This window comes from Hypomesus nipponensis, chromosome 9, assembly GCF_054491055.1.
Source record: "Hypomesus nipponensis isolate SF chromosome 9, ASM5449105v1, whole genome shotgun sequence".
NCBI classification, from domain to species: Eukaryota; Metazoa; Chordata; class Actinopteri; order Osmeriformes; family Osmeridae; genus Hypomesus; species Hypomesus nipponensis.
In genome coordinates, this window is record NC_140369.1 from 23,823,783 (window position 1) to 23,850,970 (window position 27,188).

The 27,188-nt window shown below is 38.5% G+C and overlaps 1 protein-coding gene across 1 annotated transcript in view; it reads left to right on the forward strand.

Annotated features, from left to right (window-relative positions):
• The first annotated feature begins 15,332 nt into the window (after positions 1–15,332).
• The window catches only part of LOC146273580 (serine/threonine-protein kinase 10), a 52,138-nt gene continuing 40,282 nt past the window's right edge, over positions 15,333–27,188 (forward strand). The window contains exons 1-3 of the mRNA XM_084706299.1: positions 15,333–15,482; positions 22,930–23,094; positions 23,598–23,646. Of these exons, the coding sequence (XP_084562425.1) occupies positions 15,333–15,482; positions 22,930–23,094; positions 23,598–23,646 (364 nt within the window). The remainder of the gene's footprint in view (positions 15,483–22,929; positions 23,095–23,597; positions 23,647–27,188) is intronic.

Consider the following 27,188-nt stretch of genomic DNA (forward strand, 5'->3'; position numbering starts at 1 on the left):
TCATCTGAGTACCAGTTCCATTTCCACTGACAGCTGCAGTACTGGCAATTAGGTCAGCCGTTGGCCTATTTAAAGCATCCTTGAGGAAAAAAAAACTAGGGCCCTAGATTTGCTTCAGTACGTACAAAAACAGCAGTAAGATCAGATAAAGACATGTATGATACACATGTATGGAGTGCATCAAATATACAATGGAAAAAACAATGTTTCCGTATTTCCTTGAAAAACCATGATATGCATCATCTGCATGAGTTTGTATTAGCAGTGTTAGTTACTTTCCAGAATTCCAGACTTTCCAGTTAAAGGTTGGATTATTGGGTACCTGAATAATTGTAACCACTTTCTTATGGAATACAAAGACTTGTAATGGTTTGCACCTTGATGACTATACCAACTAATTCCTTTTTTCCATGGGGCCAATTTAATTAAACCCCTTGACAGACTGACCAACACCTTGCACACACCAGACCAAATGCGAAAGCGTGTCATATTTGGTCTCCCACACGGATTGGGCCTATTTAAATTGATGGTAATTCAGGCTTTCTGTTGTTCATTTCTTAGCACTGAGATAGTGGGTCTTCACTCTTGGTATGGTTACTCAGTTTTGGCATGTAAAAAAGACACCGCTTTAGCTGCTAGCTAGTTATTTCCGACTCTTGCATTATTGTATTTTTTGGAAATAAACCCGCGACTTGTACCCCAATTTTACAGTTTTCTTGTGGTTGTAAGGCTTATATTTCGAAGCGTTTAACGACTAATTCAACTTAAGTAGTGTAACTGAGTGCATCACCTCCAAATCTTTTGTTTAAACTAATATCAAACATCCAAACATTTGGAGGTTAAAACTTAAATATTACAACTGATATTTCTGTACATTTTAAATAAGTATGCATACTTAGTATTTATGGGGATTGCATAGATTAAAGAGTGTTGCTGCTCATTTAACCTTCAAAATACTAAATTTACATTTAGCCATTTAGCATTTAAGAGTGAAGTGTAGAACGAAACAGGGTTCTCTTCTCATTTCCCTTTGTGCAAGAGGGAATGGTGATATGTGGCAGCCTCACATAGTTGAAACAGTTGCAATAAAACAATGAAATTAGGCAATCCTGTGTAAAAATGGTCCTAACCTAAATTATGATTTAAACTTCCCTTAAGGTTTTTCCCTTCTAGTGATATATTTTTTAAGCATGTACTCAGGGCCGGCTCAAGGCATAAGCGAACTAAGCGGCTGCTTAGAGCCCCCGTAGCTGCTTAGGGCCCCCAATATACGTAAAATTGCAGTTTAATGTACCGTGTTTCTGCAATTAAACGATGCTCTCAATTAAACGCTGCACCAAAAATTAACATTTTTAATAAACGTCGCCCCAAAAATACGGTAGGAGAAGCATGTCCTGAAATACCTATCTTAGTAGCAGCATGTCATTAAGGAACATTCTCTTTTCTTGTACTAGGGGTCCATTAGGGGTCCATCCTTTTAACAATAAACAATAAACTAGGGGTCCACTGTTGGCTAAATACGTTTCAAATATCACATCAACATACCTTACTTAGCAAATTACTCTAGCTAGCTAGAGGCTAGCTGTTAGGCTGCATTAGAAGGGAAGCTTACGAAAAATAGCCAGAAAACAAATAGCAGTCTAGCCTATTGCTAATGCCTGTCTAGATTATTAATTGAAAGAACTGGAGAAGCAGGTGCTTTTGCATTAGCAAGCTTAACTAGTTTACAGGCTGTACAGTAGCTTAGGTAGTCTAGGTGTTTTTCTTATCTTGCTGTTCTTGCATTCTTGCAAACAAGCATTAGTAAAAAGCAGATGAGATAAAGCTAGCTAGTCTAACTAACAATGACATTTGCTCGTTGCTTGATGGGTGATTTAGAAGACCGTACTGTTCAAACTATCTAAGAACATTTCATGTAGCGAACGAACACGCTCAGCTAGCCTAGAATACCGTATTTCTTCGATTAAACGTCGCCCTCAAATAAACGCCACCCCTGAATAAACGGCCCACCAAAAACAATGGAAAAAATGATGTGTAATAAATGTAATCAATGAATTACGACAATTAAGAAAAAAAAAAAAAAAATGGCAACGCTGAGGGGCCCCCAAATAAATTCTGCTTAAGGCCCCATAAAGGCTTGGGCCGGCCCTGCATGTATTCATATGCATTTCTTTAATAAAGAAACCCCTTTGTAACAAGCTGATTATAACAACGTCGTCACTCTAGCATTCGTTCACACATATACTACCTACTCATATCAACCTACTTATGAGACATTATCACCCTGGCCTGTGCCTGTGGCTTTAGTTCTGTAACTAGCAAAGTCGATTTAAAGTTCTAGCCAGCTAGCTAGCCTGCTGCAGTACCTCCTGGAAGTTAACTAGCTATAGCTGACAAAAACTGAGAAATATCTGGAAAACAAACAGTGCAACACTGTAAATGTAGCCAGCTATGTTTTCTGAGATAACACCACCCTGGTTTGTATATTCTGTCAGCTGTAGCTAGCTATGCAAGTAGAAAAATGGCTCACTGAATTAAAGGCAAATCATTGTAATTGTATTTGGTCTTCTTCATTGCTTACAAATAGAAATCCAACAATAAGTATTTATATAGGCTGTTCCTACAATCAACATATTCATCTGTGACCATGCACCATAGGCAACCTACCCAAACCTGACTTTCGCGTGATAGCAAAGTCTGTATCGTGAATACAATTTGGATTATAGCATTTTCATTTGAATATTGAACATATATTCATAACATATTCAGATATGCATTATGCTTTGAATATAGTTTGGGCGTCCATATAATTGCAGGAAAGTGAGGTTCGGGTAGGTTGCTTAAAGATCCTGTAAAGTGGAATTGAAAAGGAGTTTTAAGTTTATCACACCACAGAACAATGTGTTGTTAACTACCCATCCAAATTAGAATTAAAAATAAACACCCACAAGTATGTTAAATTAGGCTTTGAAATTGTGAGAAAATCAGCAGTCTTCTCTGCTTGAGACTGGGGGGGCGTGTCGCCTGAAGGAGATGGTTCTCCGCCCCCTCTAATTTATTACATTTTGATAACAACAGCTACACTAGCTAAATCAATTGCAGATATCAGAACAGACCACCTACCTGCAGTCTCTGAGTGTTTTATGTATTAATTACTTTGTCTTTGCATCGTACCAAATGAGTAACAGAATGCAACTGTCTGTGATCTGATGTAGATAGGTCGCTGTGACGTAGATCGGTTGGGTTTGGCTCCGCCTATACAAAACCTGAGCTGTTCAACGGTCTAACTCCACATTTCAGTGCAACAAAGTTTTTGCGCTTTGCACATGCTTTCAGGAACTAATTTCATACGTATATAATGTACTGAGAAGCAAATCATGGAATTTGCTTTACAGGATCTTTAAGATGTTCGCTCTACAGAAAAAATGTGACATTTTAACTGACCGCCTTGGTGAGAGGTCTGACGTCTGAATCATTTCCATGATTGAATTTTGTTCCTAAAAAAGCGTGGTGACTTGAAAATGTAAATGCAATTGAGAGGGCGCGCTGTTTAGCTTTTGAAAATTTGAATACAAGACCGCTGACAATCTACAGATTTTTCCATGGTTTTTAAACACCAAAGGACTGGTAAGTTGAATGGTTTTCCCCTGCTGTGTTTCAAATTAGCAATGACTGAAATGTACATTCTGAGTATTCAGGACTTTCTTTGTACATGTTGGGATGACCTTGTTAAGCTAGTTGAAAACTGCTGGAAAGGGGGGCTACAACTTTCAAGCAGAAGATCATCAGTGAAGACATGTCCCTCACTTCGACTCCTGCTGTGTTTTTCCTTCTTTGGTCAGCAATAAACGAGATAGACAGTCAAGATTGCTTTAGTAAGAAATTCAAGTTGCTTATGTGTAGAACTTTGAACTTGGAACTCCTGTAACTGGTGTTACAGCAAATCATACATGAGAACACATGAGGGAATACATGATATTACATGAACATCTCACTGTGTACAGCACCCATGCTCTGTTCAACAGAATCAGAATGTGCGAATGTGTTTTTCTATTCATTAATCTCATCATTTCAGTGTAACTAGCAATTCCATACAAGCCTGTAAATAAAAGTACATGGGGAAAGAACTACCAGTAGCTACCATGTAGGCCTCTCTGCATCCATCTCTGCGGTGGCAGTCAACATCTCTTCATCATCTTAATCATCATCATCATCCTGTGATGAAAAGCATTCTGTTGCGGATTACTGCTACTGCAAGTTGAAATAGGCACCAACTGATATTTACTTTGTATCATGTCGAATATGTTTAAAATCAAGGTGTTGTTCGTAGTATGTTTTTATATTTAATACAGCATTGAACATGCTATCTTAGTAGCTATCAAGTCCACCACTTTTTCACCTGTAATATTAAAAGACAGTGTGGTTAAATGTTCAATGTATGGACTGGCTACTGCATTCAAATGTATGCATTGACTCGGCCAGCAATTGTCTCCCATGGCAATTGTCTCTCCTACGCTGCTGCAACCGTGTTGCTTTTTTCCAGGATATGTGCTCAGATTCACCATAAACACATATTAACACTTCTATCTGAAGTGTTGTGAAGTAGGACAATGTTTTTTTGACGCCGGGTGCTATGCTGGATCCTAGTATCGGAGTTCCATTGATGTTTGCATTTAATAGTTCTCCTGCCGCACTTAATTCAGAATGGACGTACTCGCAGGTTGATTTAACTCAACTCTGGAATTCTGGAACCGAAAAGTCTGAGTTTCCCAATTTAGAGAAAATCAACTCAGAGTTCAGAGTTAGGTTCACAGTTTGTTAACCCGCTTTCTGGAATGCCCGCCTGCTTGTGGAAAGCATGAAAGGGTTTATTTTTTATTCTGCTAGTTCATTTAAGGGGTACCAACATTCAAACAACCGTTTCTTTTACTAGGCTATATTGTGATATCAATGTATGAAACATCATTTGAAAACTTACAATCTGTTTTCCATGATCTGTAAATAAACAAACAGAAAATGACAATGACCTACATGCGGACCAACATACCAGCACCTTTCATATATACCATTTGGAATCGGATCATAATTTCAATAACTGCCAAAAATAAATGTATCTGGTTATCAATACAAAACAAAATATTTTCATATGTAATCATGTATGTTTAATACTGTACCAGTATATTTGTTATTGACACCATTATGCTTTCCCCTCTAGAATAGTTATTCTTATTCTTATTTCACAACATGGAACGGCTTCTTTATGAACATCAACACCTCTATGTTAGCTCATGCATAGTAAAACAACAGCAGCATTCTAATCAAAAAGTCTCAGATTGTCTATCCATAGACCTTAAATTGAGACAAATGCAGATTCTAAACCATTTTTTATGCAAAAGCATATAAATCGGTACTTCATTTCTAAACCAGTTTTAGCTGACTGTCTCATGGGCCCACATAAATGGGCCTTGTCACTCTGGGAGTGTCAGATATGCATGTGGCTAGCTCACTCAGTTTCAGCTTCATTATGTCAGGTAGGATTCGTCGAGGAAACTATGTTTGTAGCAGTAGCTGTTATCAGGAAATATGTTGGCTTTGTTGTTATCAATGCAGTACAGGCAGTTACCAACTTTACAGATATTTGTTTATTAAACGTTTCTGTCTTTATGGCACAGTACACACAGGAGGGTAGCAGTTTGCAGGTTGGTCTGCAGAAGGTAAAACAGACTTGGGACATTTGGGATTGGTTTTGGGAGTATTAACAGGGCTAATACAACACTGCTAACCTAAAGGGTTTTGAAAGATCAATATTGGCACTGATAACTCTACTTGTTTTGCACATGAGAGTGATTATTTGATCCAGGACTGTAAACACTTAAACAGTAAAACCATCTCAAATTTGCACAAAGATTACACACATGCAAATGCCCGTACAGTACACACAAGTGTATTATATGTTGTCATAAATTCTCACACATGAACACAGTTTAACTCACAATCTAACCAGTTGTATTTTCCCAGTGGAGCTGAGATATTCATTGTGGTGCATTGTTTTACTATTCACTAATTATGGTAGTGTTCACTCTAACAACAAACATGCACAAAACAATTATGTATTGTAGCTTACCCTACATGAGGCTTAGCTCGCACTCACTGTGGCCGCTCCATCAAATAAATAAAAGCATACTAAGAACTCTGACACAAACAGATTTTAACATAGAGAACAACAAGTACAGCTTACTTGCGTTAGTTTTCCCATTTTGTTGAGTGCAAACCACATAAGGCTTCATAATGGCTGTAAAGTACTGTCAGACCTTCAGCCTTATGCTGGATTAAGCCACATACAAATCCAAAACATATGTACTGATAACCTTGTATGTGACGTCTATAACTAGTATCTCATCACAAACTTGGTCATCTCTTACAATTAATAAAAGTAGAAGACTGCTAGCACAATGTTTGAGAGATCAGGGCAGCATAATCTGTATTGCCTGGGACAGCCTCATCTGGACGACAGTATGCAAGATACTAGTCATGGACAGTCAGTTAATTTAGTCTATTCACCTTAACTGAGAGATAATTACTCAAACACAACGGTTGCATAGCAGCTAAAAGATAACATCTCTGTTAGTCCTTCTTTTTGTTTCTTATCTTTCTACATATTAGGAGATGCATTACAATTAGGTCTTGTCGCACCAAATCTACGATTGCATTAGAAAACGTTGTCTCTCTGTCTTAAATTGAGGATAAACTTTTACAATGTACCCATAGTTTAACAACCACAATTTACCTGGCAACTCTACACTAACCACATTTGACCTTCACTGCTATGTTAACCAGGTGAAGACCTTTCAGTGTGATTTACAAAGGTTGTTTATCGACTAAGCTTTAGCTTAAGAATTGACCAGCTCAATCTCTCCTTGTTGAGATACATCTGTCAAAAGCAGCCATTTTCTCTCCATTATATTTTGTGGGTTGTCATGGCTGCCAGAGTCAAGCTGTGAGGGCTATCATTCATTAATACAAGGGGCGAGGGGACTGAGGCCATTCATAGGAGGAGTAGATAGAGCTCAGGGTCTGCATCTTAATATGGCCTGTACCATACAACAGACTAGACTGGTTATTTAGGGGCAGAAGGAGGATGCAGATCAGAAAGAAAGGGATGAATAGTGAAGAGTGGCAAATAATATAATGAGAGAAGGAGAAAGAGGTGGAACGAGAGATGATATGACAAAAATAAAGAGCTCAAACAGCATGCATGACAAAGAGTCAAACAAATCATGGTTATTTGTACATGTTATGGAAATGTGTCCAATTTTCAGAGTTTGTGTTCACAATATTATGTTACTGTTATGGTACTGGTGATATTCTAGGAATTACAACACATTTCTCTTCAACACAAATTCATTAAACAAACTAAGGATAATATTATTATTATTATGTGGTCAGTAAACTTATTCGCTCTCTACTTACTGAGTATGTGTGCCAAGATATGCAAATATTATTATAAATATCTATCTGTGTTGCTCACCCAATGTCACAAACTTATCTTCTTTGTATGGTCTTTAAACCTTTTCAATTAGTTTCACTGGTCCAGAAAATCAAATTTCTTGATCCAGTCATACTTGGGGAAAGAGACATGACGGGTTTTACCTTTTTTATACCAAACAATGCCTATGTTTTAGCAAGGTCAATTCCAGAGCAGACGAAAGCTTGCATTATTTGGTTACAATGCTGACTTCAGATCTCTACTTGGCTACAATTCCTTATTGAGTTGGCAGTGCTGATCATTCTTCAATGTAGATGCAAGCAGAGACAAAGCTCTGGCTGACACCTACCTTAATACAATGCTAAGAATTAATGGTTGCCATGCATGTGGATAACCAACGACACAATTAGGCATATGTTGTGTTGACAAAGGCTACACACGGTTGGTGGGTGTAGTTTGATAGAAAGAAAATAGCTCCTACATGAAACTGATCCCAACCAGGTCTGTGGATTATCTTGAGTAACCGGGTCATGATCTCTGGAAAGAGACATTGCGATTTAGTTTTTCAAATGTACTTATTTGCCTTTTTATGACTGGCATATGAAAATCTTCCTCAAAATACAATCATTTTAAGCCTTTGGTACAATACTTAAACATTTCCCATTTGGCAATGCTGATGGAGAGATGCCTACAGTGTTTATCCTTGGCTATGCCAAAGTTGTTAAAAGATAGTAACTTAACATTTGGTAGCTATATGACTGCTAGCTCAGCTGTAGACATACTGTAGACTGTGGATTGATGATGTTTCCTTGATACCACCTTGCTTGTTGTACAATAGGATCCGGTTTGATTAATGCACAGACTTTGTTGTCCAAGTACGACAAATTCACATACTGGATTCACAAGTGCATAGATACACATGAAGCAGTGTGGCTTTTAATGACCACACCTCCTAGAAGGGTACAAATGCAGGTTACTCAGCCTAATATTGCCACCATCCTCTCTTCACTGTGTATGTCTTTGCTGCCAATGGCTTGATCGGTCTAGCTAACTAGCCTATAGGGTTCAATTTGTAACTTGACAAGCTACTATATACAGCTAAATTTAATAAGGTACTCCCTAATGTTGTTAATATGGTAGAACAAAATATTATTTAAAAAGATTGCCACTGTATGTTGGAAACCTCCATCCAAGATGTTTCCCTCTCACTTCACTACAGTTACAGTGCAGTGGTTACAAAATAGTTACATGACAGAAGTTACCAAATTGTTACAGTGCAGTAGTTACAAAATAGTCACTGTGCATGTGTTGTAGTTACGCAAAACCTGATCATACAGCAAGAATGTTCCCCCCTCCACCTGTCTTTAGACTGGAATGTACACCTCCAACACTGCAGATATTCAATACAGGATGAGCTATACATAATGCATAGCCCTCTGCAATACACTTTTCGATTAAATAGAGTCATTGCACAAATAGACGATGACTTGCCATTCATGTACTGATAACGTTGGGAGTTACATTTGTAGTTATGTTTGCTATATAATATATATTCATGGCAGATATATGAGTGTATGTGAGTGGACATAATAGCTGAGTTCTTATGATATTTTAAGTTATTATTGTAAGCTGACAATAAACATATGACTAAAATGACCAAAGAGATTATAAAAGATGAATAACTATACGATACGATATTGACAATAACTGAGATAAGAGAAGAAGATACTGAAAGATATGAGCTATAAATTGGCATACAAATAACAGAACAGGCAATGTGTAAGCCATATTGCAACCATACCTTGGCAGCTCTTTTCAAAATGTTAAGTTTTTCATTTCTGAGGTAAATTGAGGCCACTAATGCAGTTAGGCCAAGGTATTGAGGTCAATAAAAAAAATAAAAAGCTATGTTCAAAGTGTGGCACTAAATCCCATGCTATTCAATGGTGTGAAAACCACAGTAGATCTGGCGTAACTAACATATATCTTATCTCTCCACAGTGATCTAAAGTAGTACAAGAGCCACATTCATAATGGCATTGTTGCACTCACTCAGTTCCTATTCTTCATGTTATGTCCGCTTGAGACAGTCTACATTCGATTTAAGGCTAATGGACAAAATGTGTAAGAGGTGGATTTTGCCTATAACCGTTCATGATTAGCTAGACCTTATGCCCTTTGGAATAAGAGGTTGCACATAATTAATCATTACTGCTATTAAAGTCATACTCGTCGTCACCATATTTTAAGTAGGTTACACTGTGCACTGAGTGTACTGCATGTCAAGTAGTAGGATGAAGTTATTGGCATTCCTTCCTAAGGAAATACATTACAATAGTAAGTCTGTACAATCGACCAACACCCCTGATGTTGTAGAACCAAATTCAAATGTTTACTCTCCTCCCTGTGCCATCTGGCAAGCCACCCAGTTTTAAATTCTCTGCGTATGTATCAAGCAGGTTGGATATTTATTGTCAAGACATCTTGCTCCAGGCTTGTTAAAAACAGAATGACACGTTGGTAAAAATGCTCCCCATGAGTTTTTAGTTTCACAGCAACTGGATCGAAGCCTATTTAGGTTTTATTGGCGTTCGTATAACCTAACATTAATTAATTAATTGAAAGAACTCGTCACTTTTTCCTCATCTATTCAAATTAGACATTCAAAGCGCTCTTGTGAATCTATATCTAATAGACATAAAACTATTGCCTTTCCTTTTTAGGCTGCTAGTGTTAATTAAGCCTTAACGCCTCATGGGAAACACGACCGACAACGCAAACATGATCATGATCAAGCGTCCTGTCTTTTTTTTTTACCGGCAAGTACATTCTGAGTGCACATATTTGTCAACAAAGGAACTCGCACTTACTGCAGTCGAAGTAAAACGATTCAAGCTAATGATTTGCTAAGAGTCTGTCATGCTTCTATTATTAATCACTCGTCAACACTGAATAAGAATCGCTAAGCAATAACACATCAAATTCAACAGCTTCTTCTTCATAACCTTACCTCTAGAGCAGCCCACGTATTGGTTATTAGTATATTTTTTTATCGAATTAGTCTTGAAAAACTGCAATGTATCCTCTTCTGGCTACTGCCGTCGATACGTTCCAAAACCTTCCGGCTTCTGGAAAAACACGGATGATATGATAATCAGTGACGGTACTCCTTGTATTTTTTATAATATGCCTGTTATTTGTCCGTTGTGTCTGTGTTTTTCCAGTGAGGGGAAATGCAAGCTCCCCTGTCCACTGCTGTCCCCATTACTGAGCAGTTCATTCACGTTTGAAAGCAGACAAGTCTATAGGCGAGTCAGACAGTGATGCTATACCGAACTGAGACCCAAGGGAAGAGAGAGAGAATTCAAATCAGCACCACAGACAGCTCCTTGCCCGCCCAGACAAGTGCAGATCGTATAGTTTTGTTTCCCAAGAGTCAGGCAAAATGGCCACAAAGGCATACACATTCACCACTACGCACACACATTTCTATGTTATTGCCTGACAGACATACATTGTGCATGGTTGTAAGTCCTAAAATATTTACAGTAATGCAACCTGTACAGAAGTTAAGCTTTATTGAATTGTTTTAAGTAGGGGGGACCAGATATTATATAGATATATAATTGTCAGTTTCTCAGAAATTGATTGTTGTATTCCAATCAAAATGTAATACAATGTACATCTTTCCTTTAAAAATTGATGTTGTTATGATATATACATATATAACTTTTATTATTGGTTGTAATTTGTCAAACTTCAAATGCATGGTGCTGTCTTAAATATAACTAGAGAGGGTTACGTCAATTGCAGATGGGTATGTTTCCAGGCAGTGAATATCAACACTGTATTTTTGTACGCCTTCGACTGGTTAGCTCCTGCGATTCCCACACAGCAGAAGTGTAGTAGTTAGCTAGCTCTACAATTTACCAGGGCTAGGTCTGAATCTAGGAGAAAAACGGAGCACAGCTTTACTCTACTCTTAACGCATGACTATGTTTAACTTAATGTCTGCACCTCTCTGTCACCAACTGTCTCTGGAGTGGTGGGTGGGGGCTTCATATCCAACAAATTACACCCCTGAACTTTTAAAACAAATCTAATATTTTGTGCCCATTCTGCGCAGTTTTTGGGGACTTTCCACACCGGCACCCTTTGCCCAGTTCCTCTATTCTGCCCTACTATGTGTTTTCCAACGCCACTTACAATTAATCCTGGGTTTTAGCCCTTCACCATTGCATGGCGCCATTCATTCTTTACAGATCAAACCCATCAAGTCAAAGTGAATAGTAACTGGTCCAACTTCATGTCCAAGCCCATGGTATATGTGGGGGAATACTCATCACACTTGTCAAACCCTCACTACACAACACCAATGATTTTATAACTTTCGTGTAGGCCCAGCAGTTTGCAGACATACAGCACAGATGAGACTCAGGAGAGTGAATTAGAGATAATGGTAGTGGGAGGGTGTTGCACTTTCATGCTTTTCTTTTTCGCCACTCCTAGGAAACATTTCTGGAGCACCACTGCTTTTGCCTGTTAGTGGTTTTAATGCTGGAAAAAAAAACTATATAACAACGAAAATGTTTAATGTAACTGGCCTTTCTAACAGTGCAACTGTCCCCAGCTTGCCCTCCCATGGTCTAGAACATCCCCTAGTTGCAAATCAAATCAAGACAAGAGCCTTTTCATAAGGCCCAGTGGCGGACTTATGCTGTCTGAGGCCATTAAATGTCAGCACTCATGGAATGCCTCTTGTCCAATGAAAGTAGACTTACTTGGTTGTATCTGGACAGAGCCGCCCTCCTATGTGCATTCACTCTTATTTCCATAGCTATTGTGGTCTCAAACTAGCATAACTACATGTGTGGCCAGTGGCCTACACATACATACCATAAGTTAATTGGAGTCATGGTTCAGAAGAAGATATTTGTACGTTTTTCAAAATGTTCACCATACATGGCGGACTGTATGGGTCACCACTGTATAGTTTCCCATGATAAATAAGGCACGTATAGTTTCCGACATTTTAGACTCATGGCATGGAAATTAGAACGTGAGAACTTTTTACCATTGCATACAAAATTGTCAAATTGTTTTCATATTTTGACATATCAAGGTGAAATTGCATCTGGTACTTTAATGATGTAATCTTGAAGCCAATAAGGTTTGAAAACCATCAGTCAAAATTATATTAGATTTATTGACACAAAGATATTGAGGTAATGTGGACATTTACACAAATACAGCCGTTTCAGCCATTTTGTATTGCATTTCTTATTCCATTTCACCCTATATAAACACATGTATTCTACAAATCTGTAACAAATTTCATGAGGAGTATGTTTTTGAAGGTTGTACCAAATTTGGACAGTATAGCTAAATCTATCGTGGCGGACCTTATGGGTCCTTGAGGCTTTTTTGATCCCCATGAAAAAAAGGCATACATACCAATTTCCAGGCATTTTTTTGTAATGGGGCGCTGGGGAAATCACTAAGACATTGGGCGTGGATTATAGCGCCACCTATGGGCGTATGTGGGTGACTAGCTGCCTGGGAGTAGTGAGTGACCTGTTGTATCATTGGCCAATTTTTTTTAAATTGGGTCATGGTCTTTTTGAGCTATTGAGCCATTTCACAGAGAAGGATAATAATGAGAATACAAAAAAAAATCCTCCTACCGGAGGAACCCTAATAAAGAATAAATATATATGAGAGAGAACAAAGGTTGTGCTCGCCGAAGGCTTGAGCACACCCAATTAGGTCCTGGCCTTCGTCAACCAGTCTGCCCCCGCCAGACTTGTGCTTGTGAACTGACTACCCTGTCGGATCTCCTCCTTTGCTCTGATTATCTGTGTGACCTCTGCTTGTCTTACTACGCCTAATAAAACCTGCATCCGGTACCCTCTGTCCTGGGAGTCTGTCCGTTACACCTGGGATGTCCCGATTACTACTGAATGTCATAATTGAATGTTTGATAACTTATATTGTGTGATGTGTGACAATATACAACAGTTAAAGATCCTGTAAAGCAAATGCCATGATTTGCTTCTCAGTACATTATATATGTGTGAAATGAGTTTCTGAAAGCATGTGCAAAGCGTGAAAACTTTGTTGCACTGAAATGTGGAGTTAGACCATTGAACAGTTTTTCTTCAGTTTTCACCTCAGGTTTTGTATAGGCGGAGCCAAAACCCAATTGATCTACGTCACAGTGACCGATCTACATCAGATCACAGACGGTTGCATTCTGTTACTTAGCTGGTACGATGCAAAGACAAAGTAATTAACATATAAAACACTCAGAGACTGCAGGTATGGCTGTTCTGATATCTGCAATTGATTTAGCTAGTGTTGCTGTTGTTGCTAAATTCCATTAATTTGAGGGGGCAGACATTCAGCTCCTTCAGGCCACACACACCCCCAGTCACAAGCAGAGAAGAACTGCAGATTTTCCCATGATTTCAAAGCCTAATTTACATTTACATTTATTCATTTAGCAGACGCTTTTATCCAAAGCGACTTCCAAGAGAGAGCTTTGCAAAGTGTCACTGATAATAACAACAAGATAGCCCCCCAAAAATTGTGGGTAGCCAAAATATGAAGCACATATTGTGAACAACCAAAATAAGTGCCATTTAACATACTTTTTTTTAAATTCCAATTTGGATGGGTAGTTAACAACGCATTATTCTGTGTTGTGGTGAATTGAAACTTATTTTCACTTTACAGGATCTTATCAAAAAATGTATAACCACCACCAGGGATGTAAAAAATAAACCCAACTGGGATTAGGCTTTTATTCAAATGCAGCATGCAGACAAGGTTACAACAAAGAATGATTTGTAAATGATGCCATAAATCTCTATCTTGTTGTACTATGTGTGTCTGTCAGTCCTGTTCTACACCTGGCTGCTGTGTGGTTCAGCGTCAGCTCCATGGAATGCTCTCCCATTATTTCAGAAATAGGAGGGTCTATGTGCCAGTCTCAAAAGTGTTTTTCAAAGGGCCTGAATGAATTAACTGGATAAACTAGTAATGTGTGAATGCTTTTTCAAGGTATTGTTACCAGGTCACTTACCAACCACTTACCAGGGCAGTGATGGTAGATTTTTAATATGCTGTTGTGTATTAAATTCAATATACGTTTGTTGTGTGTATATTATAAAATCAATATACAGTAAATGTGAAATGTGTTCATTATAAATTCTATTTTTTTTAAATTTTTTTTATAGAGAACAGCTGATTGTTTTACATTAATAAAGTATAAAACACAACAACCAATGGATAAGACTACTTAAATAATATATGTTCATTTGATAAATCATTTTTAATCCTGGGTCACTCTGATGAGATCATGTCGGAAGCATCATCAACATCATGAGAAAGGTCCATTGGTTTCATTTTTGAGCTTTTCACCAACTCTTATATCTCAACCAAACTTATATTTAAAAGGGCAAATGAAAGTCAAGCATTTTACCTGATGTTTGCATCAAACTGCCACATAAGCTTATGCAATCATTGTGTTTGGTCTTCACTGCACACTTTTTTGTTTGGGTACAGGATGTGGTGTAGCAGCTTCCTGAGTAGCAGAGGTATACAGGCGCATTAAGTCGTTTGCCTTTCTATCATGCTTCTGCATTGTATACAGGCTAGAGTAGACTTCTGATAGTTTACTGGCATTTATTTCAGAGTTAGAGTATTAATATTAGGATTGGCTTTTGTGGATGTGGCTGGATGGACAATAAAACTGGTATTGGAGTAATCAATAGCCTAATTACTTGTCTGAGGATCAGCGTGGTCAGAGACACTAAGGTTAAAGACAAAAGTGTAGGTACATGAAATGGCATCCATCATCATGCGCATCCTGCACTTGGGAGCTGAGAAAAAGAAGGTCAAATACTATGAGAACTTACAAAGGGACATTGACCCACGAGAAACATGGGAGACACAGGGAGAACTTGGAGATGGGGCCTTCGGGAAGGTCTATAAGGTAAGAATGCTGTAAATTGTGCCCCAATACTTAAGACCTCTATTTCATTTGAAAATCCCAAATGAATGAGCTGTTTAAGAATATGAAAACATATAAACAGAGATGTTTGTTAGACAATTCTGAGCAGTAAAACCTGTAGCGATGTCTTTGAGCTATTAGTTGAATTTAGTCACATGCACAGGAGTCAGGTGTCTGATCAATTGGGGAACCGGGCTAGTAATCAGAAGGTTGCTGGTTTGATTCCTGGCCGTGAAAAATTACATTGTGTCCTTGGGCAAGGCACTTCACCCTACTTGCCTCGGGGAAATGTCCCTGGGGACACCTTGCAAAGTACTAACTTGTCAACAATCATAATCAGGGCCATTGCCAGACATTATTGGGTGTGCTTTGCCTTCGGCAAGGGCACAACCACTGTTATCTCACATATATATTATTATTATTCTTTCAGCCCCCCTAAAACATTTAGTCTTGGTAGCGATTGAGTTGCTTGTATTGGGATTTACATTCCGTTGTGCGGTTTAAGTAGAAATATTTTTTTTAGGCGAAAAGTGAAGCTAACGGTGGCTAACGGTCACTAACGTCACTAACGTCACAAAAACATGCGTAACTATCTCTAGCAGAACATTAGTTTAGCAGCTTGTTAACCTCTAGGAGATAACTGCTTTACTGCAAGGCAGCTGCAGACACGCCACAAGCAAAGAGGCCTGGGTTATAACTATTTGCTCATTTTACTTGATATGACACACAATTGTAATGTGTAATGTACAATATAAGCTAATATTATTAAGGAAGTACATCTACTTTCGGAAACAGTAATCTACTATGTCACTGAAGCATTAGCATCATGACATTAGCCTCTGTTGCCCGGGCAACACATACTACAGCGGTCTATGATGTATCTGTTTTCAATCGTTAAAATTAACATTCCTCACAAATACATTTTCGTTGTAGGATTTATTATAACATTAGATTACAAATAAACGATTTGTGGGTGAAATTATCATTACCTGTGGTTTCAAATCAGTGTAGCTCACTGCAACGCTGTAGCCTAGTCTAGTAGCTATCAAAAACATCTCCAGCTGTTTACAGTACTAGTAGGAAGTCAAACGGCGGCACATGTTCGGCACTACCCTTACTTAAATCAAAAGTCTTTCAATGGGTGAAACTGTCTGACTAGTGACTACTAACCTGAACTTAATTGCCACAGCCTAAACTTTGTCAATCTGTTCATGAAAATAATTCATTTCAGCCTAGACCGTACAACAGAAGTAACGTCGAATTCAACCAACGCAATCGCTACCAAGACAGTCTAGTAGCCTACAATTTACGGGGGCACCTTCTCCACACAGCAGGGCTATATCGCATTTTGCCTTGTTTCTGACAATGAACGCTACCACTGATATGTTTATGAATTAGTGATTTTCCCCTAAATAAATGTCAAGCTTATTTACGTTTTGGGGGGCATATTTTCAGTTAGCGTAGTACTATTTGAATTGCGATTCCATTTTTAATAGCTACTGCTGGTAACGTCATTGTTAAAAAAAGCTTCAAAAGGTTTTTTATTAATGAATGAATGCAATATGAGTAGGCTAAATGCCTGAAAATATCACGAGAAGGGAAAAACATACAATGACATTTAAGTCATAGAGATTAGGTACATTTTTACACCGGTCTGCCAAATGTACTTGTTTCGATTCAACTATGAGGTTTCTGATCACCATTCCCTCTTGAAGGGGAAATGAGAAGACAACTATTTCATTCTACTCTTCACTCTTAGTATTTTGAGTTGTAAATGAGCAGAAAAAAATGCTTTTAAATATATGTAATCTTTATAGATAAGTAGGCTATGCATTTTTATATAAAATATACAGAAATATCAGTTGTAAAATGTAATTTAAATACGAACCCCTGCAACCAACGCAAGCAAGCACACCCTTCACTTTCCCCCAAAATTGTACCCTCTCTTGTACTATTTGCGGCTTAGCCCAAACCTAGCATCGGACCTTGAGTATGCTTAATTTGACTTCAGATCTGGAAATTACATTACATTTACATTGCATTTATTCATTTAGCAGATGCTTATATCCAAAGTGACTTCCAAGAGAAAGCTTTACAAAAGTGCATAGGTCACTGATCATAACAACAAGATAACCCCCAAAACATTGCGGGTAGCCAAAACATGAAGCATACATCGTGAAAAAACAAATAAGTGTCAATGGGAAGAACCATAAGAGCATGCAGTTAAACAAGATACAATTAAACAACATGAACCTCAAAAGTGCAGGAGTGTACCAGTAGAAAAGCAAGCAACAATAATATAATTCACAGCGAGTACAATAAGTTAAATCAGATACAACAACCAACAAGAGCGACAAGTCTCTCAATAAGACTCATTGTGTAAATTAATATAATAATATAGTAAGTAAGTAAAACTTTATTTATATAGCACATGTCATACAATAATTGTAGCTTAAGATGCTTCACATAAAATCAATAAAAACAAAAATACAAAAGGACCTTTAAATTCAATTCTGAAGGTAACAGGGAGCCAGAGTAAAGTGGCTAGGACAGGACTAATGTATTCTCTCCTTTTAGTCTTTGTTATCGAGCGAGCTGTAGTCTTTCAGTGATTTTCTTGGGAAGACCAGTGAAAAGTGCGTCACAGTAGTCCAGCTGGCTGGATATAAAAGCATGAATTAACTTCTCTGCATCATTAGGGTTTATGCATGGTCGTACCTTTGCTATATTCCTCATGTAAAAGAAAGCTATTTTGGTCACTTTATTAATATGAGAGTTGAAATTCAAATTTGAGTTCAGGATTAGGAAAGTTTGCACAGACAAGGAATTTGCTTTGGCAGGAAGGTGCATACAGTAAACATATAGGAATCTTAAATTTAAATATGTGGTCTAACTATACTAAGGATACATAAACTAACAGTACTAAGTGGAATACAATTAAAATAAAAATAGAATATACAATAAAGTAGAATATAAGTTGCCAATTTACAATATAAAATACAATATAAAATACAAATATTACAGGAGTTGAGTGTAGTGCAAAAGGTTTTTAAGGACATTCAGTCAGTGTGAGCTTTGGCCTTGTTGAGGAGGCCAACAGCGGAAGGGAAGAAACTGTTTGTATGGCATGAGGTTTTGGTCCTGATGGACAGCAGCCTTCTGCCGGAGGGGAGTGACTGAAACAGGGAATGTCCAGGGTGGGAGGAGTCAGCCACAATCTTCTTCGCCTGTCTCATGGTCCTCGAGGTGTGCAGGTCCTCGAGGGAAGGCAGATTGCAGCCAACCACCTTCTCTGCAGTGCGGATGATACGCTGCAGCCTGCTCTTGTCCTTGGCAGTGGCAGAAGCGTACCAGGTGGTGATGGAGGAGGTGAGGATGGACTCAATGATGGCTGTGTAGAAGTGCACCATCATTGTCTTTGGCAGGTTGAATTTAGATAAACAGATAACTAATCAAATAACTGCCAATAAATTCCATAGCTTCAGGTTAATATTTAAAACTGCATCCATTGAACATCCTAGACACTTGAATGCCCAACATCAACAGTCTCCTGGCTGTTACCGTTGTCAGGCTGCACACCCGTCAAATTTACTTCAGCCATGAATGGAACTATAAGAGGGTGCAGGGTCCAGAGATTGTGAGGCAAGGACAGCAAACATGTCACAGAGGTTTAGATGAGGAGAGGATGGCAGTTGGAATAGACTGTGACAGATAATCACATTAATATTTTGCCTGACCACTACACTACCAAGCCTTAAGCTCAAGGAGGTGGATGAAAGTGGCATAAGAGGTAAAAATGTCATGTGATTCCACTGACTTCAATTGGAGCTACTCCAGCAGGCAGTGGTGAGTACTTTACCTGGGAGGGGTAGGATAGCCCTGATTTGTTCAAATGGCAGTTTCAAGTGTTTCTTACATTTACATTTAGTCATTTAGCAGACGCTCTTATCCAGAGCGACTTACAGTAAATACAGGGAAATTCCCCCGAAGCAAGTAAGGTAAAGTGCCTTGCCCAAGGACACATTTTTCACAGCTGTGAATCGAACCGGCAACCTTCTAATTATTAGCCTGATTCCCTAACCGCTCAGCCACCTGACGCCCAACCGCTCAGCCACGTGACACCCAACATTTCTTCGGTGTTTGCGTTCATTTGGAACAGTGTACTCTCTTATAAATATTCACGAAAACACTTTAAACTCAAAATGATCGATGACCGTTTGAACATCATCAGCTCAATGATCCCGCCGTTGAATTTAATGTTCAGTTGCAGACACAAATCTGCCACCTCATCACAAATGTTTAATATTTCATGGGCTGGGAGAATACAAAACTCAAACTTAAGGGAGTCATAATCCCATCAAATAGTAACACAACTATACTTTATCTTCAGTGCAGTCCCAGCCCAAGGGCTAACCTGATACATTATACAATTTTAAAACATTTAAAATGTTTGCCCACCAAACCCAGAGAGAAGTACAATGTGAATACACAAATAAACAACTATATTAACACAATATTTTACTGTGCCTTTTTTCTTTTGTCTTCATTGTATTGTCCAGATCCATTTAGTATGATATAACTGATAAGAATAGTGAAATTACACAGAATGTACAGTACACATCATTTTACTTAATGACATTTACAGGATTAGACAGGCAGCTGCAGAGCCTGATCCATGCAAAAAGAGAATAATAATGCACTTTTGGAAAGGATTTTGGATGTGACATTGCACTTAGCATGTAAAACCTGCACATTTTTGGGCATGCACAGAAGCTTTTCAATTGTGCACAATTTCCTCTGCACTCATGAGCTATAATGATCCACTTTTAAATGAGCAGTTACAAAAAATCAGAAACAACTCATCTGGACCTGAAAACCTGAATGAGTTATGAGTTAAACTTTTAAATTGCAAAACTGAGAATTTGAAGGTGGTTTATCATTCATTTTCCATGTTTTAAGTGATTCCACCTCATTTTGTTGAAATCCGTTTCATTTAGAAGTCTCGTTTGTTGGGATTTAATGTTTGTGTGTGAGATATTACCTTATAATAATATAAGATAGAATCATTATCTGTAGTGGTAATGTGGTAGCATGGTAACTTTTTTTACACAAATGACAACTATTTTACAATACTTCACACATGCATGATCTTTTTTATGTGACACAAAAGTCTTCACAGTAGCCCATAGATAATACCAAACCAACCTAAAACCCTCTGAGAAGACAGGAGGGGGTTGGCAGTGGACATGAGAAAGAAGAGGTTAGACAAGCGAATGATGGCGATGTTGGCTATCTGTGGGCTACTGGAGATGTAAATTTTACAGTTGGACTGACTGAAGAGATGCTTCTTATGATATGCGATATGTTTTTTAGACATTAAGGCCGTTCAAAGTTTTTGCCTATTGCTTACACACTTTTTGCTGAATTTGGCTCGTCATGTAAAAACTCTACACACAAGCCAATCAGACATAGCACTTGGAGATTAACAACTCACATCTATGCCAAAATGACAGACTGCAATCAAAACTTAACACTCCTTTCTAAAAATCAAATACTTGCAACAAAACCATACACATAAGCACCATTCGAATTACTCTTTCATATCAACAGCTACACACTGAAGGGCTTTATATAACATTTAGTCATTTAGCAGACGCTCTTATCCAGAGCGACTTACACGTACTTATATAAAACACTGCAGACTTTGTATTTCTATTTTAATTGTCATTTTCTCAGACTCAGTCTTCTGTAAAACTCAAAAGTAGAATTTATGCCGTAATCAAAGAAGAGTTTACAAGAGTTTACAAAAAACAAACATTCTTACAGACATAAAGAATAAAGAAATAGAATCACAAATCATCAAATTTAGCAACAAAACAAAAGTAAAAAAAATACAATTAATGGATACTATTGTATGCGTGTGCGTGGTGGGGGGCTGTGGGGGGGGGGGGGGGCTTATGGATCCCGCCTTCTGTTTGGATCTGGCCACAGGACCGCGTCAACATCACAGGCAGTGTCCTCGCAGGCTAGGCATCAGGGAAAATATTGCCTTGTGTGCCGAATCCACCCTTGGATTGATCCCACCTCAATGTCTCTGCATGCCATCTTCCATCCAAGATTGAAGCCTGTCTGTAACAGAAAATATTGAAAAGTTTTACTGAAAACACATACAGTAACTACAATGTCTATATTTGCAGTAAGGTTGGGTTGGGTCCAGGCCCGGTCCTTCCTACAGGCGACATAGGAAGCCGCCTAGGGCGGCATGAAAAGGGGGGCGCCATTTTCCGAATTGCATCCATTAATTAACCGTCCTGCACAACCAGCAGAGGGCGCCAACCGCACCACGTCATATATTCGTATTTCGTTTAGGGGGGCGGCATTTCGATTTGCGTTTCCGGGGGAGGGGGGTGGTGTTGATACATTTTGCATATTCTTGCAGTAATGTCCTGTTGCAAATGAATCCCTTTACTGCAGCAATTGTGTTTCTGTCTTCTTTTTTTCAATACAGTAATCAAACATTCTAGAAAGCTACTCTGAGATGGGTCACTCATTTTTTGTTCTGAATTTATGCAGCAAAAGAAACAGAATGCATGCATTTACAAAACCCAACAAAACAAAAATGTAGAGAGGCTTCAAAAGAAACTGCACTGTAAACACAACCTATAATCTATATACTGTGAGACCTGAGACCTAAAAGAATACAGCTTCTGTAATTCAATATGATGTTAGTGTTTTTCATGACATTGTGCTATGAAAGATTAAATGTTCCTGTTGAAAGAGAACATGTGTCAGTGTTTTGGTAGACACAGTGTTATATTTAGTGTATTTTTATGTTCTGACAATTAGTGTTTGAGTTTAGTTTACATTGTGATTTTGAGCATGAAATAAACTGTTTTGTCAATTGTGTGTCGTAGATGTGTTGGCGCGTTAGAGTTTAGGAAACTTGTTAGAAGTGTTGAAAAAAGTGTCATAGTGATTGTCAAAAACGTTAACATTTTTCTCATGTCTTCTTTGAAGATTTGGATTGGTAAGTGCTGATCAGTCGGCATCAGTAAAGCCCTCAGTGACATCATTTGAAAAAAGATGTACAAATAAATATTGATTTGTTTTGTTAGGGAACAATAAATTAAGTCAAAAATCTTATCTTGGTGATACTGATTTAGAATTGTATGTATCTGTGAATTATGAACAGCACAATGTAGTATGCCAAATACATGTTTGCTTATGTCTTAACCTATACACCAAGATCCTTATTACACTGTTATGTAATAACTGTAAAATGATACTACTGACTACATTAACATGAATAAAGGAACATTTTTAAGGTATATGTTTTTTTCAAAAATTATCTACCGAAAGGCAGCTTGAATTCAGACCACTGTGACGTGCCTTCTCCTTACATATGTTCATTCCATTTCTTTGTGTCTAGGTGCAGAACAAGAAAAAAGGTACAGCAGCAGCTGCCAAAGTGATCAAGGTGCGCAATGAGGAGCAGCTTGAGGACCACATTACTGAAATTGACATCCTGGCAACCTGTCACCATGACAACGTTCTTGCATTTTTGGATGCCACCTTCTTTGAGGGTTGGTTATGGGTAAGGAATTTGTAGATATGTTTGTCTATGAATAGTAACCAACGAACATATTAGACAATAGACACATGTTCTAACATTACATTATGGTTGGTAATCAAGTTTGAATGCTCAATGAGTTTGAATCTGTGCTTGTTCTTGTGAAATGTAGTTATCGGTCTAGTAATTGAACCAAAATGTGTTTTGATGCTTTTAAGATGGTTAGACTCTGTGCTGAGTTGTCAATGTCAGTAGTCAATGTTTTGAAAGGCTAGTGTAGAACATAAAGTATCATATTTATTTGCATTAGAACAAAAAACATAAACACGTCCTTGTAGTCAAGTTGCCTATTAAATGCCATCTCAAACCAGTAGTGCCTTAATATAACATTTAGTAAAGTTTGTCAGTGGAATTGAACAAACATAAGTTTAATGAAAGCAAAAGCTTGCTTTGAAAATTGTAGAAAATTGTTTTAGTTACTTTGTGTGTTAATTAATCATTAGTAATTGAGATGATTTCTGCCCCAGATCATGGTAGAATTTTGTCCAGGGGGTGCACTGGATGACATCATACTGGGTAAGTGCATCAACATTTATTATGAAATTTGACATATGTGTAGTAGCTGAAAAGTGGGAGTTAAATAGGTAACATTTTTATATGAAATCAAGAGTTTAAAAACACTCCCCGAACACATACAATTTTGAACAAATACATTTTAAATATGTCTATACACTTGTTTTCAAATGCTACGGTCAGAATCAGAATCAGAAACTGATTTATTCGGCAAGTTAGTGTGCACAAACAAGGAATTTACTATGGCAGGAAGGTTCAGTATCTAACTCTAATTCTATACAATCTAAAATATGAAATATAAAAAGAAAGATGGATTTTATGAGAGTGCAAGTGACAGTTGGGAGTTTTGGGCCTTATTTATGAGGCCAGCTGCAGACGGAAAGGAAATGTTCTTGTGGTGTGAGGTTTTGGTCCTGATGGACCGCAGCCTCCTACCGGAGGGGATTGGCTGGAACAGTGTGTGTCCAGGGTGGGAAGAGTCTTGCTCGCTTTAGGGACCTCGAGGTGTGCAGGTCCTCGAGAGATTTCAGTGGCAGCAGTGTACCAGATGATGATGAAGGAGGTGAGGATGGACTCAATGATGGCTGTGTAAAAGTGAACCATCATTGTCTTTGGCAGGTTGACCTTCTTCTGCTGCTGCAGGAAGTACATCCTCTGTTGTGCTTTGTTGGTGAGGGCGCTGATGTTCAGTTCCCATTTGAGGTCCTGGGAGAGGATAGTGCCCAGGAAGCAGAAGGACTCCACTGGGGAGTCGCACAGGGTGATGGGGCTGAGTGTCTCCACTGTCTTAATAGCATTGAGCTCTATGTTGTTCTGGCTGCACCAGGTCACTAGATTCTCAGCTTCCCACCTGTAGTCAGACACATCCCCACTAGAGATGAGTCCAATGAGGGTAGTGTCATCCGCAAACTTCAGGAGTTTGATGGACTGATGGTTGGAGGTGCAGCTGTTGGTGTACAGGGAGAAGAGCAGAGGGGAAAGGATGCAGCCTTGAGGAGATCCAGTGCTGATGGACCGGGAGTCAGAGACGTGTTTCCCCATCTTCCTGCATTGCTTCCTGTCGGACAGGAAGTCAGGGATCCACCTGCAGGTGGATTCAGGCAAGTGTTGCTGGTAGAGCTTGTCCTGTAGCAGAGCTGGAATGATGGTTCTGAAGGCAGAGTTAAAGTCCACAAACAGGATCCTAGCATAGGATGTGCCCCCAAGGTGGTGGTGGAGGGGGCCTCTGGGGTGGGTAGGTGTGGGTCAGGACAGACCAATTGTCTTTCAAATAGACAGTAGAACTCATTCAGGTCATTGGCCAGGTGAGAGTCGTAAATTGAGTGGGGGGCTCTGGGCTTGTAGGTTGTTATTATACTTTTGGCCAGCAACATACAGTAACAGAAATGATATAATGACAGCAAAAGGATCTGACAAGCAACTCAAACTTGATGATTTTCTGGGGGGCATTGCAGTTCTGTTACATAAATAGGCAGGCCTACATATAGGCCATTACCATTACCTAAGTGGTACATTATATTGGAGTGCATTTTCTGGCATTTGGGTGACTTTGCAGTCCTTGACGATTCAAAGCTTGCCTGAAGCCAAAGAAAATGGATGACATTGGTATATTAGGTATAGGTATAACGGACGATGCGGAGACATAAACCATCTGACGTGCAGCGGAGGTTTCTTATCAGGTGATAATGTATACCTCAAAAGGGCATTATCCCACTTATACCATGGTCCCCCATTTTTTTTATAAACATTAATTAATGTTTTCTTGAAATGAAATGTCTGAAGTACTGTAGATTGACTAGCGAGGTGAATAGCAAATGGGATGTGAGATGAGCGGTTATATGACTGACATTAATTCAAAAAAGTAACATTTTCCAAATAGGAAATATTGATATTTTTTGCTAGCTTCCAGCTTTGTTTCTCAGTGGACACTTTCAAGGTGTGTTTTTTTTTTTTTAAGTGCTGCTTTAGGCATTAGATAGTATTTTGTTGGGGCGCAGTTTTCAGTTCACTTGAACGTTTTTTCCTACATCTTCAATGAAAGCGAAGTTGTGTAAATATTTCCATCCCGAAAACGTAACACGTTCTGTGGCCTTGATTGCTGTTGTGTTAGCCCGCAGCGCGAATCAAAGGCAAACAGTAGGCTACTGCACCCAGAAAGTGTCATTTTGGCAAAAATCTGTATTTATAAGGCTATTTGAGTCCTTTGTTGAATTCATGCAATCATTGTCTGGAATTTTAAAGCTCTGAACCTTCACTAACTAGCTGGGCCCCTGGAAGAGATTTACCACTGTGGAAGAAATTTAGATTTCCTGTGTGCTTACATTATTCACTAATCAAGATAACTAGTCATTGGATACTAGTTTGTATGTTCTCATGTAAGCTTGCTATTAATAAGAGTAGATTGTGTCTATGTGTCAGGGTTAATAGATGTTTGAGATCAGGAGAAAGTACTGGCTAAATGGTCCTTGTCATGACTACAAGGAGAGCTCCAACTATGAACTCTGTAGTTTGAGTGGTCATGCGTTGGGAGCTGTGAATCTCTTTCTCTGAGACTGTTGTAACGTCATTACTGCCTGACTGTCACTATCTATGTTTACATTCTTGTGCCCTATAAAAGATGGTCCTTCGGCCTTCAGAGCGGAGAGAGACTTGTTTGAGACCTAAGCCTGGTGTTGTGTTGTCATTTATTGTCAGAGGTCTGGTTTTCTCTCCCAATCTGCAGATTGATAAATACTTATTAAAATCCAGAACTCAACTGAAATTAGTCACTCCGTTTATGAAGAGATGGACAAAACACTTTCTTCATCACCACACATGGTGACACAGAAACTTGAGAGTAACATATAGTGAGTCACACACAGCACAATATTAAACTGATTGATATTGCACACAGTTGTTTTGCAATATTGTGTTACAAGTCAGCGTGAGCAATGATCAATACACTGATTGCATTTTCATTTTACCTAAGATGTTTGCTCCTGAGGTTTCTATTGAAGGTTCTGTAATTTGGTGAATGAAGCAAGACGATGATAAGGGATGAGGAGATTCTTTTGGCAAGATTTTCCTTGGCTGAATTTCCGCTGAGCTTCTCTAAATCATCAGTTGACATGGCTCAAACATTATGCAATTACCAGAATATATGGTCTGGGTTATAATTTAATAAAAAGAGTTGGTGACCTCAGCAATGGCGAAAAAGTTATTTAAACCCCAGAACTGTGGAAAAACAACTCAGAATACATTCGCAGAAATTGGCTTTTATGGGTCAGAGAATACAATTTGTAGATAGCAATACCAGAAATAAGATAACAAAATAACAGAAAGACATAACATAAGGTCAGATTGCAAAAAGTTGTACAGACCATAGTTTGGGCAAAAAAACATAAGCTAAGGTTCATAGATTACAGTACAGGGAAGACAACCATTAAAATATACTTCTTGGAGGAACTACTAATTTGTCGTCATTGATGACGTTATTGCAGATGGTTTTAACAGCAGTATTTAGTTATTTATTTAGCAGTGTTCTAAGTGACCGGTATGCATTTGTT